This window comes from Paramisgurnus dabryanus, chromosome 1, assembly GCF_030506205.2.
Source record: "Paramisgurnus dabryanus chromosome 1, PD_genome_1.1, whole genome shotgun sequence".
In the NCBI taxonomy this organism is placed as follows: Eukaryota; Metazoa; Chordata; class Actinopteri; order Cypriniformes; family Cobitidae; genus Paramisgurnus; species Paramisgurnus dabryanus.
In genome coordinates this window covers 32,565,310-32,581,139 of record NC_133337.1, presented here as the reverse complement: position 1 = coordinate 32,581,139, position 15,830 = coordinate 32,565,310, and the positions used below count along the sequence as shown (strand labels likewise).

Genomic DNA, 15,830 nt, shown 5'->3' with positions numbered 1-15,830 from the left:
AGTCGTGACATTTGCAGGTTTGTTATTCCCAGATTCTTTTTTGGACACAATGTACAATACATCTTTGGAGTAACATGTAAATACCGTGGTATTGAATGAATCCTGTACCAGGGTCTTTACCTGGGACTTGAGTCATTAGAAGCAATATTGAAGCGTGAGTGCTCTTTTGCTGTTAACTGTCATATTAGCAGAAACTTTAAAAAGAGGATGCTTGCTCTGACCTTGTTTGAGGATGAGAGGTACACAAACACGCAGGAGAGAGTGAGCAAGTGTAGTCCGGTTCTTCAAAGCAACTCTAAACTTCCCTCACCACAACGTAAGGCCCGCCTCTTCCCTCATTCGATTGGACAATGGAAAGACGCGAATGACGTCGGGCGCTTCTCCGCTCTCAGCGCTCCTTCAAAGGCACGTGCTGCTACCAGCGGCAAAAACCGCAAGGCGCTCAGCAAACACTCCCTGACCATAGAATATCATTCAAATAAGGCGCCTGCAACTGCCATAAACGCTTTTGGTGTGACTGGCCCCTTAGTGCGTCTAGCATTTTTTTTATCACTCTTATTGGATTCTGCCAATAAACCGTTATTTCTGAATGGCCCAAGACCAGGATTGAGTGTATTTGAAGCAAAAGTATTGGTAGGGTGTTGGGGAAAGTTACTTTTAAAAGTAATGCATTGCAATATTAAGTTACTCCCCAAAAAAAGTAACTAATTGCGTTACTTAGTTACTTACGTTACTTTTGCATTACTTCTTCTTTCTTGGCTAAGGCTTGATCTCTTTCAGGCCTTGCAGGTATTTTTTATGAAGTTCTGCCTTCAGAAATTGCATATTTCCATCACAAAAATGTCAAGCTTTGTCCTGCCATCCCTTTTCTGACGTCACTACGTTTAGTTTAATTTATTCAGTTTTAAATCAAATTTATTAAAATGAAAAGTATCTCGCATTACTTTTTAAAAAAAGTAACTCAAATAGTAATGTGTACATTTAAAAACCAAGCGTGCCGCACAAGCCCTGAAAAGTGAAACCAAAACGTCTCGATCGCCCCTCAGTGAATGGTCCCAGTATAGGTCATAAACCCCGCCTCCCCATGTTATTCAATGGGACTTGAGACCAACTAAAAAAATTAATTACACTTCAATTAGCTTTTTTCCGAACCTAGTTTCTGTCATTTATTGTAGTTTTTATCACACTGATGCAAATTCAAATGTTTGTTTTTAAAATAAGTTTGTGTTTAGTTAGTTATTTAATGATATAAAAACGGTGGTGTCACGTCATGATTGACAGCTGTGATATCGTGTGATATGCGCATTCTGCGAGAGCGAGGGCGGGGTTTTGATTTTGCGGGTTCACTTCCTGCTCACTACTGCGCATGACTGGTCCCGAAATCGCTACTGCGCAGACTCAAGACCCAAGATGTCAGCGCCATATCGGGACTCTGGCGGCTTCACTTTTCACCAATGGAAGGGAGAGAACAGGCGTCGTCCATCTTTTTTTACAGTCTATGTTAAATAATGCGTTACTTTACTCGTTACTTCAGAAAAGGAATATTATTACGTGATGCATGCTACTTGTAATGCGTTACCCTTAACACTGCTAGGGAATAATTGACGACGGGCCGTTGAATTGTTAGAAAATAATGCACACCCAAGGTGGTAATGCGTCAATTATTTCGCTTATATCACGGTTCCCACAAACATTGCTCTGGTGCCTCTTTTTAAGAAATTTTATAGGTCTTGTGTGCATTTTGCAGAAAAATAATCAATAAACACATGGAAAATTTCTCATTCAATCAGAATAAAGCATTCAACAGGTCTGTGGTATAAGATAAACGTATAATACATGCTGAGAGAATTCTGTTTCTAATAATATTATTATCCCATTTTTGACATAGGTGACGTTAAGCTGTTTTTGCATCAGAGTTTCTTATATGCAAAATTCTTGCTGTGTGCCAAAAATCTATATCCGATCAGGAAGAATAAATAAGGTGTGCGTGCATGTGTGTGTGTGTGTGAGAGAGAGAGAGAGAGAGAGAGAGAGAGAGAGAGAGGTGGTGTGTTTGGTAATTTTATAAAACTACACTTCCATTATGCTTGTTCAGAGGAGAACATGTTTAATAAAATATAGTTTTTTGGTGGCACGCCACAGCGGTTGCTTGTTCCTTTTGCCGGAGGCAGGTAATGTACGTATTGTTCTGGGTGGAATGAATCAGAGTGATGTATCGCTCACGGAGAAAAGGCTTGCGTATAAATGCAGTGTGATGTATAGGTTTGTGGTTACTTTGGATCTACTGTATATGGTGATAGTGCTTTAAATGAAACATGAATGAGTATCGTTTTGGTATCATGCTTTATAAAGCAGACTACTTTATATATTGTGCAATGTTGTGGGTGTACACTTGTGAAAGTTTTCAGAGTTGTGTGTTTAGGTGTGAATAAGTCCCAAGACTTTATTATGTCCTGCAGGTATATTTTGTGTGCGTGTGTGCGTGTTAGAGCCGGTGGTAATCAGAATGAAGTGCGTTGTAGAGGCACAGGATGATGAATTGCAGCTCTATTGTTGTTCAGCAGATCTACTGGGTCTACCCAACATTGCACCAGAGCAATTAGTCACTGTTTGGTGAGAGAGACAAACTTTTATGCTTTACCCACAATCCTCCGGGTGCGAGGCCATCTGTTCAACGGTGCCAAGAAAGGAGAATCATGGGTAAACTTCATTTTGCCACAAACAATGGTCATGGAGCTTTAAATGATTCCTTTGTTTCCTTAAGACAACAGCTTGATTTAAAACCCCTCACTCTTTCCGCAAGCATCCATCCAACTTGGCGGCACAGGAAGCGTGGTGCACAACACCGCACTGTTATTTGAGGCTGAATCGCACCGCCTACAGTAAACAGCATTGATAAAGCTTATTAATAAAAGCTTTGTGTCCCGTCTCGCATACACTGACCCTCAGCCTCTAACATGTTTATGTGTCGTGATGCATTGAGATTGGTACCCCGCAGATGAGCGTGATGGGGAAAACGATGAGACCGCAATCACACTGCCAGCTATATTCACTGTGAAAGAGCCGAGATGGGAGGACGGCTCATTTTCATGCATTAGCTGATGTGTTACACATCTTAAGGCAGTGACTTTAGATGCTTAGATTATAGCTTTGATATTTCTGCGGATGAGCCCAGGTTAATAAAATGTGTTGAACAGGTAGGTAGCCTAATATTAACTCTTAGTAATATATTCTTAAGGGTAATGAGTCTCATGCCACTCTTTTCTTGGTTATTTTCACTAATAGCCTAAAAATGGACAAATATGTATAAACTAAGATAATTCCTGTAGTTCCTTTCTGCTTTGTTTATACTCGTTGCGTCCAGACGAGTAGTTATACGAGCAAGTTTGGTGGTACAAAATAAAACGTAGCGCTTTTCTAAGTGGATTTAAAAGAGGAACTATATTGTATGGCGTAATAGCACTTTTGGGAGTACTTCAACTCATCTGAAAAGTCCACTCCCCTTCTACCTCTCATAATGGGAGAGGGAGGGTGTTACTGCGCCGAGTCGAAGTACTCCCAAAAGTGCTGTTCCGCCATACAATATAGTTCCTCTTTTAAATCCGCTTAGAAAAGCGCTACGTTTTATTTTCTACCACCAAACTTGTAGACTATTCCTTTAATGCAAAAAGTTGCTTTTGCATGTCTGAGTAAATTGATGTGATATGATTTTGTGCAAAAGTCTTATGCTTGATACACCCCCAAACGTGAAGCATCACGTTCCCCTCTCTAGATTAGTGTGCAATAGCTAGATTTAATTTTGTGTCATGCAATTTTCCGCTTAAGTTAAATATCTTAAATTCGCTTCGTCCCACGCGAGTTTGCGTCTGTTTGTGTTTTTGCATTGACTTTATATGTAATTTACTTGCACAAAGTTACATTTGCTTCTGGTGTGTATGCCCAACCCAATCTCATGAAAAAATTGTGTTATAGTCACAAAATATTTTGTTTAATATAGTCATGTTATTGACACGATTTTCCGCAGTTTTTTGTGCCACTGACACACGAATGTCTTTTTCGTGTCACTCAGCACGAATTTCTATGAATAGTTTTTCATGTCTGTGGCACGACTTTTTATCATTTTATATATTTTTTACCATTGTCGCTTTGGGTTGGGGTTAGAATCACTTTCTGTGACATCCTAACCCAAACCCAACTCCAAGCGAGAATAGTTTTAAAAGTGGAAGAAAAACATGTTGAAACCAATACATAAAATTACATCCTACTGCAAACCCCAAATCTAACCCCAACCCCAAGCGACAATGATTTAAAAATCAGAAAAAAACAATGAAAAAATTAAATAAAATGACACGATAAAGAAGGTCGTGCCACAGACATGAAAAACTATTTATAAAAATTTGTACAGAGTGACACGAAAAAGACATTCATGCTTCAGTTGCACGAAAAACAGTGGAAATTCGTGTCAATAACACATTTAAATTAATCAAATATTTTGTGACTATAGCACAACTTGCTGTGAGATAGGGTAGATGTTTTTTTTCAATCTTTTTATTAAGATACAAACAGAAAATTAAAAAATTGTGACCTGTATAAGCTAAATTGTAAAGTAATATGTTTTTTAATACTGCACATTAATTTATTTCTGTATTTTCTTGTTGTTTTCTCATAAAGAGAAATACATTTTTTAAGTTACTAAACCAATGCAAAAACAACAAATCTAATGATGCATGGTGGCTTAAGACTTCCACCGTACTGTATATTTTGAAATATAATTATATTGTCTTATATAGTTTATTATGTATACAGTATATGATAATAATTATTTACCAAGTGTATAGATTTTCCTTTTTCTTTCTGCCTAGGGGCCACTCGCCCTATCAATTTTGTAGAAATTTGCAATACATGCATGAAATGAATACTCATCAGATTCACATTGGCGGTGGAATTGGTGACATTTAAAAACAGTAATAATTAGAGTCAGGCGCGCTGCCAGTCATTAGGTTTGGGAAGCAGTCGGAAAGCAAGGAGCTTATCTCCAATAAGCACGTATAGACCGTGTGTATAGACTTTTGAGAATCTATACATTTGGGAAGGCACAACTGTCCAACCATTTCTCTCTGTGCCATTCTTCTTCACTGATAGCCCCATGGTGCATTGCAGCACTCACCTGTCACTCGGAGTACTCACGGGAGCTTTGCAGGTAGCACGCACACACGGCACCATTTAATCGGTGAATGTGTTCAGTCCAGGAGTTGGCATGGTTCAGGAATTAAAAATGTAAATGACCTCCCTTAATTAAAGTGCTGACGAAGTCTGCGCAGCTGCAGGTGACAGTGACTGATTGCTTTTCCACCAGCTTTCCTCATTCACTCGCTTAAACACCAGCCGTCCACTCCAACACAATAAAGAAACTGTCCATGTGCTTTTGTATAAACGTATGCATTTTCTTTTGGATGTAATGCTTGTTTGAGGCGCACATTTAATAGATTCTGCTGATCTCTGTAAAACTTTCAAGGACGACGGCTTATTAATTCTCCCAGTCGCTCGCTAATGTTGTCGTGGCACTGAATGTAAATGCATACGTGATTTCTGGGGGCAGAATTTCCCTCGCAGAACTTCCTATCGAGTTTTATGATCAGGCCCAGTCCTGTCTGTGTTTTTGATGTTCATTAAGAAACCTGTGCTATGTTTGTGTGTCTTCACAGATATTACTCAGACATTAATAAGATGCCTGCGATCAGCGATCAGGATATGAATGCATACCTGGCGGAGCAGTCCCGCATGCACATGAGCGAGTTCAACACCATGAGCTCCCTCAGCGAGATCTACTCTTATGTGGGCAAATACACAGAGGAGGTACGGCTAACGCTTTATTTTTTAAATGTATTGCATGCTGTTAAGATGTGATTTGAATTATTATATCAATCTGTAAAATCACCACGTTTTATAAAGCGGATCTGTTATAAGGATGAATCTCATAAAAACGAGCTCAATCAGTTTTAATGAGAACATTTTTCTAAACAGTTTTTGTTGTAATGAGAACATTTTTAATCTCATTAGTCTAAAACTAGGGAGAGAGAGTGTTTAAGCAAATAGTCATGATGCAAAAGAAACTGAATGATATAAAAAAATATTTTGTGTGTAAAAAATCTTTATTGGGATTAGGATCAAATATGACCCGGATGTTTTCATGAGAATCACACATACACTGTAAAAAAAAATGAAAGTTGGATTAGTTTAAAAAATTACTTTTATTTATTTAATTGGTTATTCTACTTTATTTTTCCCTTTCCTTTATTTTCTACTTTACATTTTAAGCGAAAAAAGGTAAAAAAAATTAAAAAGTTTTTTCACCTTACTTTTTTATTAAACTGAGAAAATTTAAGTTGATAAAAATTTAAATGTTTTAAGTATTACCAATTGAAGTAACTGTTTTTAAGTATGATTAAATGTTCACTTTTTACAGTATAACTGACCATAATCTTTTAAGTTAATGATGACAAGTTAGTTTAAAAAAAATCTTGAATTGGTAACACCTGAAATTATTTTCAACTTAAACTTTTTCACTTTAAGTGAACAATTTAGGTGGAAAAAGCTAACTTTTATTAGATGTTACCCATAAAAAAATTTATTTTTCATTTTTTTCACCTTACTTTTTTTTATTAAAAGTGAGAAAAATGTAAGTTGATAAAAACTTACCAGTTGAAGTAATTTTTTAAACTAATCCAAATTTCACTTTTCACAGTTACTTCATTTAGTTTTTTCACCTTACATTTTTTCACTTTTTAAAAGAAAATTGTGAGTTGATGAAAAAAAATATTTTAAGTGTCACAAATTGAGTAAATTGTTTTTAAGCAGATCCAACTTTCACTTTTTACAGTATAACTGTTAATGACAACAAAGTACATTAGTTAAAAAAATACTTCAATTGGTACCACTTGAATTTTTTTTCCAACTTACTTAATTTAAGTGAACAATTTTGTTGAAAAATCTCACTTTTTAGCTGTTACCCATTAATAAAAAAAAATCACCTTACATTTTTTTAAAGATACATTTTTATTTGATTAAAAACTTAAATATTTTGTGTTACCAGTTGAAGTCATTTTTTTAAACTAATCCAACTTTCACTTTTTACATTTACTTACTTCAATTGGTAAACCATGAAATTATTATTTTGTTTTTACTTTAAGTGAACAGTTTAGGTGAAAATCATTTTTAGGTGTTACCCATTAAAATAATTTAAAAAAATCACATTAAATTTTCTCACTTTTAATAAAAAATATAAGTTGATAAAAACTTAAATATTGTTACCAGCTTTTAAGTAGATCCAACTTTCACCTTTTACTGTATAACTGCCCATAATCCTTTAAGTTAATGATGACAAAGTGCGTTAGTTTAACAAGGTTGATGGTGTTGTGTGGGCGGAGTCAAAATAAGTTATGACTATTGCTATTATTAAAAACAAGTAAACAAAATGACATCTACTGCACAAATGTATGCTTATGTAAAGGCATGTGTACCTGATCTATCCCCTTTTCCTGACAGATTGTGTCTGCGCTGGACCAGGATGATCCTGCCAGGAAACAGAGACTGGCCTATAAGCTGGAGCAGGTGGTCGCCTTCATGAGCCTGGAAAGCTGAGGACCGCATTTCCCAGAGTGCACTGGGAGATCCGTCAGAAACCGAGCCGTGCCTGAGTGAAGACTGTCCATCTATCTCATCTCTTCTGTTTGCAATCTTCCCACGAAAAACAAGCGTTTGCATCCTATTAGCTCTGCTTCCTAGAAGAGTAGAGATGGGAACCGAAGGATGGGCGGAGGAGCCAAGGACTACATTACCTACGATGCAGCGGACTGGGACGCCATCCGGCTCTGCTGTGTAGAGGAGGGGTGGCTGCCTGAGAGTTCTGCTTCAATGTGTCCACCATCCTTCTCCCTGACTGGAAAAAGACAAAAAAAAAACATTTCTGTTGCCTTCAAAGTTTAGCCGATAAGCAGAAACCACATCGTTTGGTGTCAATTTGTTCTGACTTTTATAAACTAGGGTAGAGTACGGCACTAATATAGTCCATTGTAGTACTTTTATTAAACGCTGAAACGCAAGACGAAGATGGTACTGCATGCATCTGAAGAATGCAGACCACACCATTTCATAAGACACGAAACACCTTGAGAAGATCGTGAGCGTGTTGATACAAAAAACACAATCAGTGAAGTCCCTGCTTATTCACACGTTAAAAAGAGCAAGGTGTATTTCGAGGATGCAGGGAGTTAGTGCTTCAATCGTTTCGTCTCTTCCGCGAGCTTACTTGACAGTGAAATTTGCTCACATCTCCGCCATGTCACCCTCAGCCTTCATTTTGGCATCCGTCTGGCTTGTGCACATAAATTTATCCTCTCTTATCTAAATAAGTGGAGAAAAAGCCAAGGTTCGTTCCCTTTAGAAGCACACAAACACATCTTTTCTTGCAGTAGCGGTAGAGAGCATGGATGCCAGGAGCTACGCCGATCTGCAAGATCTTTGTAATCTTAACAAAAAAAGCACACATTCAATAGCTTTCATTCATCTCGTAGGGAACTTTAATTACAAATTAGATGTTAAACGGGGAATTGATGATGCGGGATGGGTTATTAAAAGTGCACATGTGCAGCTTGGCACTGTTTACTGCTACAGGGTCCCACTGGAAACGTGTAAATGGACAAAGTTGGTCAGCAGAACACCAAAGGAGCCCAATAAAAAAAACACACAACATCAACGACAAGCAAAGATTGACTGGAGAATAAATTAGCCGAACACAAGGCGCTGTTTGTTTTATGACCCGCAACGCTCTGTATCTGCAGTCCGATATTCGTTTCTCCTCATTATATGCCCTATATGTACGTCCAAGTTCAGTTATTGCACAACTCTGAGAATGGGGGAAAAAAAGAAAAGGCTTGCTGCGATTCGACGTTTGGCAGCGCTCGGCCTCGAGAGATGAATCTTACGGTACGACAAAGACATCCACGCAACTGACGAAAGGAAAAGAGACAAGCTGCCCTCTTTTCCATTGTCCTATGACCGTTTTCCCTTGACAGCGTACCCCAATGTGGTGATGTGAATGTGTGGAGATCAGCCCAGGTCCACCTTGGGTTCTTTATTGGCTTTTTCAGCGCATGTATTTCAATTTAAACTTCGAAAAAATGGAAAACAGAAAAAAATCAGCCTTGCAATTGATGATGTGGACGTGTTCTTTTCTTTCTTTTGCTTGGAAGGATGAGATCGAAGAAACGGACGTCGTCTTTAAAATCGCAACCGAAGTTAAGGTGGAACCTTTATCCTGCCCTCGCATTCGACTGCCATTACCATGTTTTGTGAATGTGTTAGATGCTAATAAGACTAAGCAGATATAGTATATACCCTTGCATGCTAACCTATTTGGATGATACAGTATGAAATGAACTGCCTTGCTAGCGATTTATCTAATGCTATTAGGAATATTTCTAAACAGAACCAAACTCTTGTTAGGCTTTCATTAGGCTCATGATAATAATCCTGTTTCTGTTCGCTAGATTGCCTTTTTCAAAGGCTCTTGAGCTGAGAGTTCTCATTCACAGATTGCATTCGTGCAGACAGACCACAGTGCATCATTACCGTCCACACATCTGTCAGATACAGATGCTAAATCACTGGAGGTTCACACCCATTGTGACATTTAGGGATTTTCTCTGTCTCACACACAAACACATCATTTTATATTTATTGTTGCAGCTCTGAGGAGTTGGTTCCTTTATTGTGTCCATTTGTCCCTCTCTATTTGAAGAGCTCAGATGCAAAGCCGCTAAACGCCACCTCCGTCAAAAATAAGATGATGATGATGATATTAAGTGCTCTCGGCATGCATTATACGTTTATATAATAATTACAGACCATTCAGGAAACCCCGGTTTGTTGTCTTAATGGGAAAAAAATGCTCATTTACAAGAAAACACGTTAGATGCACTTAGAGGGTTTTGCATCAGAGCTCCATCCATTTTTTTTACATTTCTGTGCAAATCATTTTGATGCAATGCTTTCAGGACAAATCAAATGAGCTTTTCACCAAATTCATTTTTTTATGTTGTTTTGGATATTGTCTAAGTGTGATTTAGGGTCCTTTGTGTTTTACCAGAGTAGCTTAGTAACAGAGGATGGTGTTTATGGGGTATTTCAGGAACGTTACTGCCCAACTAATGAGATTTTAAGCAAACCATTTTTAGTCTTTTGAATAAACCTAAAGCAAATAAGTGAAATCCTGCAAATGAATTGTGGTTATTTAACTAAAACCCCTATATGTGACAAATCTGTATTTAAATAAGAAGATATTTAAAAGGTGTAAATGTTTCTGGATTTCCCCACTATATTATCTGTTACCCCTCATTTCTCATGTACATCCACAGCAGGTGTCGTGTCACAGGACCGCCCCCTTCCTTTATGTCCAAAAACGCGATGATAAAGTTTCCACCTTAAACATTTTGTAAGAACTCAAAAGTCCTGTTAGCCCAGTGTTAAAGCGGGTGTTACAGACCTGTTAGTAAAGACTTTTTAACAATTTAACCGATTCGATGCAAGAAAGAGTGACTCTGATGGGAGGAGAGAAAGAAAGAGAGACTGGCTGAAAGGCAAGCTTCTCTAACTTTGTTATAATTAATTGTATACCTGTGTATGTAAATATAATGCATTCCTATTTTGCAGTCGAGAACAAAATACTATTTGTAATATAGAATAAACTTTATTATGAAAAATATGAAGTGTTGTGTCTTTTATTTGTACTGTATGTACCTCCCCTGCTTTGCATCTAAAAACATTAAAGGTCCAATGTGTAGATTTTAGAGCCATCTAGCGAAGAGAATGTGAATTGCAACGGCATAGAGATGCTACGGTAGCCAACACAGGACAAACATGTCATCGTCTGAGATGACGTAATGATAAAATGTGCTTTGCAGAGCAGTTTGTCGTTTATGCTGCGTTTACACCAACCGCGTTTCAGGCGTCAAAATCGCGTCTATTGCACCTAGTTTGCCGCTTGAACAGTTTGAATGCATTCGCACGTCTAGAGCGAAGTAGATGCGCGGAAAAAGCAAGCATTTGACGTGCGTCAGAGGGAAAATCCGCTTCTTGTGGGAGGGGCAAGTGCTATGCGGTTGTCTGTTTGCAAGATGGCTGATGTTGATTGTGCATTTATCGAAAGAGTTACCAGTTTGTATTTGGTAACCTTACTATGGGGGAAAATAAACAGCGCGGGTCGAACTTCACGTGATTCAAAAGTGAAATGTGTATTTACAACTTACGAGGTTGCTCTTCCAAGCAAGCTCCTTTTTATTCCTGTCTCTATAGAAATAAGAACTTGTGTCATATAGCTCCAGGTGACGGACAATATCAAGCCTTCATGCTGAATGAGTGACTCCGGGCGGGGCTGCCGCCGCCACAGCAGCAAGCAGGCTCCTGATTGGTTAACGTGGCGCGAAAATCCACCAAAGTGGATTTTTCAACTCGGGCGTCAGCCGCAAATTCACATCAAACGCAAAATGCACAAAAAGGACCATTCGCGCGTACCACGCCAGGCGCTCAATTCACACAAACTTGACCAGCGAATGAGGCAGAATCACGTCTACCGCGCTAAACGCCTCATTCGCGCCGCAGGACTTTCAGACGCACGTTAACGCGTCTTCAAATTGACTTAACATTGAAATCACTCGCGCTTCACGCCTTTACATCGGCTGGTGTAAATGCAGCATTAACATCTTTATATGGACTATTCTTTTACTATCATTAAAAAAATGTCTTTTGAAGCAAATTGTAATAATTATTGCTTTAAAGCTTTGAGATAAATCAAAATAGTATGAACTTTAGGTTTTCAGCAAATTCATAAAGACTTCAATGACAACCTACTTTTATATAATAAAAACTGAAGAAGAACAAGAGTAAAAAACTTTTGAGTTACGAGCAGCAATGGAAAAGGTAAGACCTCCATATCTTTGTGATCTGATTAGACGAGGCAGAATATGGATCTACTGATCGATCTGTTGGCTCAAACTTCATGTCTGTCCTCAAACAGACCTTTGAGGTTTTTCTTGTTGAGGAAAATATGAACAATTTTATGGCCATCAACTTACAGAAAACAAAGACTCAAGCCTTTAACCTTCTTCTGTAGCCCCAATGCCAGAGGGCTCAGTTGCCGCCTTTATTACATTTCATCTTATTGCATCGTATCGCTTCTGTCAGTTAATGAGCAAGCGTCACCCTGCAGAATCCAGCCTGTACTTTCCCTCTGACCTTTCGGTGTTTCTCTCTTGACTCTCTCAGATGAAGGTTAGCGCTAGATGATGATTTTAAACCTCTTCACAAAAATGTCACCCACCAACGAGTGCTAAAAGCGTCTCCCGTGTTAAATGATATCTTGCCTTTTAGCCTTGAGCACAAGGTCGCCCGACCGGCCACGATTTACTGCACACTGGTCTTGCTAGTTCTCAGACATTCATCAGCATCATTCGTTATAAAATCATCAGCAGTTGTGACTAGACATTGATGGCTATAATGCTTGGTGACTGTAAACGGCTAGAGATGCACCGATATATCAGTATCGGTCGATAAAAGCAATTTCTCACACTATTCGCTATTGGCCGATAGTTAAAAACAGCAAAGAGTCATGCTTGATATATCCTGTCAAACAAAAGAGAACCGAAAACGCAAAAAAATGTAAGTCTCTGTGTATAGAAAATGTAAAGAAACATCACTAATGTTCAAAATTAAGGGTCATTATATGAATTAGTCACATTCAGAAAAGTTACTGCAAGCTAAAACCACCAAACTATCAACAGATATCAGTCTGAATAATCTGTATCGGTGGAAAAATTTAATATTGGTGGATTTCTAGTTACTGCATAGGGCTAAATATGTAGGGGTTAAGCAGTCTCATAATAAAATGAAATAAAGGAAAAGTATAAAAGGTCATTCACATTATAATGATAACTATAAGGTTAACTGTAGACGGTTTCATCGGACCCAAGTGCGGTGACGCGATACGCGTCTGGTCCAAACTTCCGGTTTCAGGGTTTTTTAATGGTCTGACTAGTTGCTAAACTCAACTCTTGAACAAATACACCGTCGGAAATAACATATGTTTTGGTTTTCTACTTCAAAAGGTTATTTATTCTTAGCGGAGTTTACCGGAAGTTACATTTGACCACGAAAGCCGCTTGTTTATGTTGTTACTGCTGAAATCATCTATAACGGTAAATATTTTAGCGTCCACCCACCGGATAATAACTTTATAACTTTTTTCTTACACGGCTCTCTGGAATGCTTGATTCTGATTGGTCAGTTGAGACATTTGCAGGTTCGTTCTTTTCAAATAATAAGCGCTCCAAAGTAATAACGCATAGCCGGTACTATTTGTATGAGTAAAATCGCTCCGCGCCAATAAAGATCAATAAAGATTACTGTTTGGCGCCATCTTGTGACAAACACTGGACAACCACGACAAGACACAGAGAGCTTACTGAGACTGAACTTGACAAAATAGAGCATGACAGCTACGAAGCCAACATACAAAAAAATACAGAATGGGCATTAAAACTTCTCAAAGACTGGCTAAAAGAGAAAATATGGAGACAGATAAGTATGAAGCAGAGGATCTTAATAAGGTATTACGATCATTTTATGCATCTGTGCAAAGTTTCGCGGAAGGATAAAAATGTTATTTTAAAACAAATATGCCAATAAAATGTTTCAAATTCATAAGCCTCCGCTTCACGTCGGGTCCTGATCACACTGTCGGGGCTTGTTTCCCGATAACAACCGGCTGCCTCTACATTATCCCTTACTTATATAACTTTATGCTAATTCGCTCACGCGTGAGGTACTAGCGCAAATCACCCTCAATGGCATTAACTAATATTGCATATTTCCTGTAATAAAAACTTTAGCAATTTTTACCTTGATCGCCCCCTGGTGGCTGGCTGCAGTACAAGTCATAAACCCGCCGCCTTCATGCAAACGAACGGGACTCTGCTCTAAAATTATTTATACTTCCAATAAAATTTTCCAAAAGATGGTTTTGGTCCTTTAAGGTAGTTGTTATCACGCTGATATATGTTCAATTGTTCATTTTTGTGATAGTTTAATTTTGGCTAGTAATTTGATGCTATAGAAACGGGGTGTGTCGTAATGATTGGCGTGGTTGAATTGGGCGCGCGAGCGTTTGGACTTTGCCTCTGGCTCCACGGACAATTCCTTCTGCTCATGCCCTGGCTCAAAACTGACGTTTTTACGTAACATGGCAGCGCCCATGGTCAGACATTTTTAGCTTCAATTCATTACAATGGAAAGAAGCGATGTCCATCTTTTTTTACAGTCTATGGCTTCTTCATCTGTCTTTTTAAAGTTCAAGTAGATTTGACTGTCTGTGAATGGTTTATCATTCATCAGGTGGAAAAAAATAGCTCAGAAAGTGATCCCAATGATATCGTTCATTGTATCTTTATCATTATAATTGTGGTGTGAACTCTGCTATTCTCTTCAATATAAATTATTTTTAAAACTATATTTTTTTGTAGTTAAAGTATCGTTATAATGTGAACGGCCCTTCATTCCTAAAAAAAGTACTACTATTATTGATATCATATGTAAAATAGATAAGTATTTCCATTCAACAAGCTTTTTCTCTGTGAATCTGTGGTCCAGAATGTTTTGGCTGAATTGTGTCCAGCTGCAGACACAGCGCAGGCCGGCTAATAAGAATGCAGGGTGAATGACGGTGGACTAATTCCTGGGATTTACTAAAATGGCTATTGACAGCTGCGGAGGAGCAGATGGAAGCAATTAGCATTATTAGTTGGTCGTGTTTTGTCCTGTCTGTCTCCGTAAACATCTGCGAAAAGACAACAGATCTGAAAAACATTCCCATTGAGTACACATTGAATTCAACTCAACTGAGCAGACACATGAGCCACCATCCAAAACCCACACAGAAAATCTACCTATAGAAAACAGCAGACCGCTGTAGTCTTCAAACTTCTGATGCATGCTACATTTCTTGCAGCGTTGCATGGAATGCACAATTTCAGTATCAGGGATAGGTCTCTCTCTCTCTCTCTCTCTCTCTCTCTCTCTCTCTCTCTCTCTCATCTCTTCTACTACATCCCTTAAACAATAAACTATTGATCCATTCCTTGTTAAACTGTGAAATTAATTCCCATGTATTGGGTCTTCGAAGGCTGTTTTGGAATTAATTACAAGCCTTGTGTTTATATTTAAAATGGATTTTATAGACTGTGCAGCTGTGTTTAATTTTCTAATAAATGTATGACATTTTGGCAAATGCATGTTTCATATGAGAAAACATTGATTACCTGGCGCGGACGATGTTCAATTTCTCATTCCGTTATTATATTTAAATGTCTCCGACTAAATTGATTATTTAACTCTCAAATTACAGTTTGTTGTTGTTGAGATCTGACACAGGCATAATATAGTCTATAGGATTACAAAGAAAATGGAGCCATATGCAGATGTGTGCCAAAACACAGAATACAACAGAAGAGTTTTCTGATGGCTCACAGGTCAGTGGGCGACATAAAGAAAACAACAATAAATGCAAATAATTAAAGTCACCGTGCAACGGAAGTAGCCATCGTCTTACGTAGTGACGTATATCCGAGTGAAACGGCTTCTGAAATGAAAAAATGTAGGGCTGGACTTGATTGCAGGGTACCCCAGGATTGTGAAACCTAAATTCAAGGCTTTTTAAGACCTTTTTGATACCACTTCAAATGAAATTTAATACCTAAATCGCACCCATTCGGGTAGAATAA

The 15,830-nt window shown here is 38.2% G+C and overlaps 1 protein-coding gene across 2 annotated transcripts in view; it reads left to right on the top strand.

Moving 5' to 3' along the window:
- Window positions 1-10,762, top strand: part of plxna4 (plexin A4) — a 288,289-nt gene extending 277,527 nt beyond the window's left edge. For both annotated transcript variants that reach the window (XM_065289686.2, XM_065289685.2), the window contains exons 31-32: window positions 5,706-5,856; window positions 7,546-10,762. In XM_065289686.2, the coding sequence (XP_065145758.1) occupies window positions 5,706-5,856; window positions 7,546-7,641 (247 nt within the window). In that variant the 3' untranslated portion in view covers window positions 7,642-10,762. The remainder of the gene's footprint in view (window positions 1-5,705; window positions 5,857-7,545) is intronic.
- The last annotated feature ends 5,068 nt before the right edge of the window (window positions 10,763-15,830 follow it).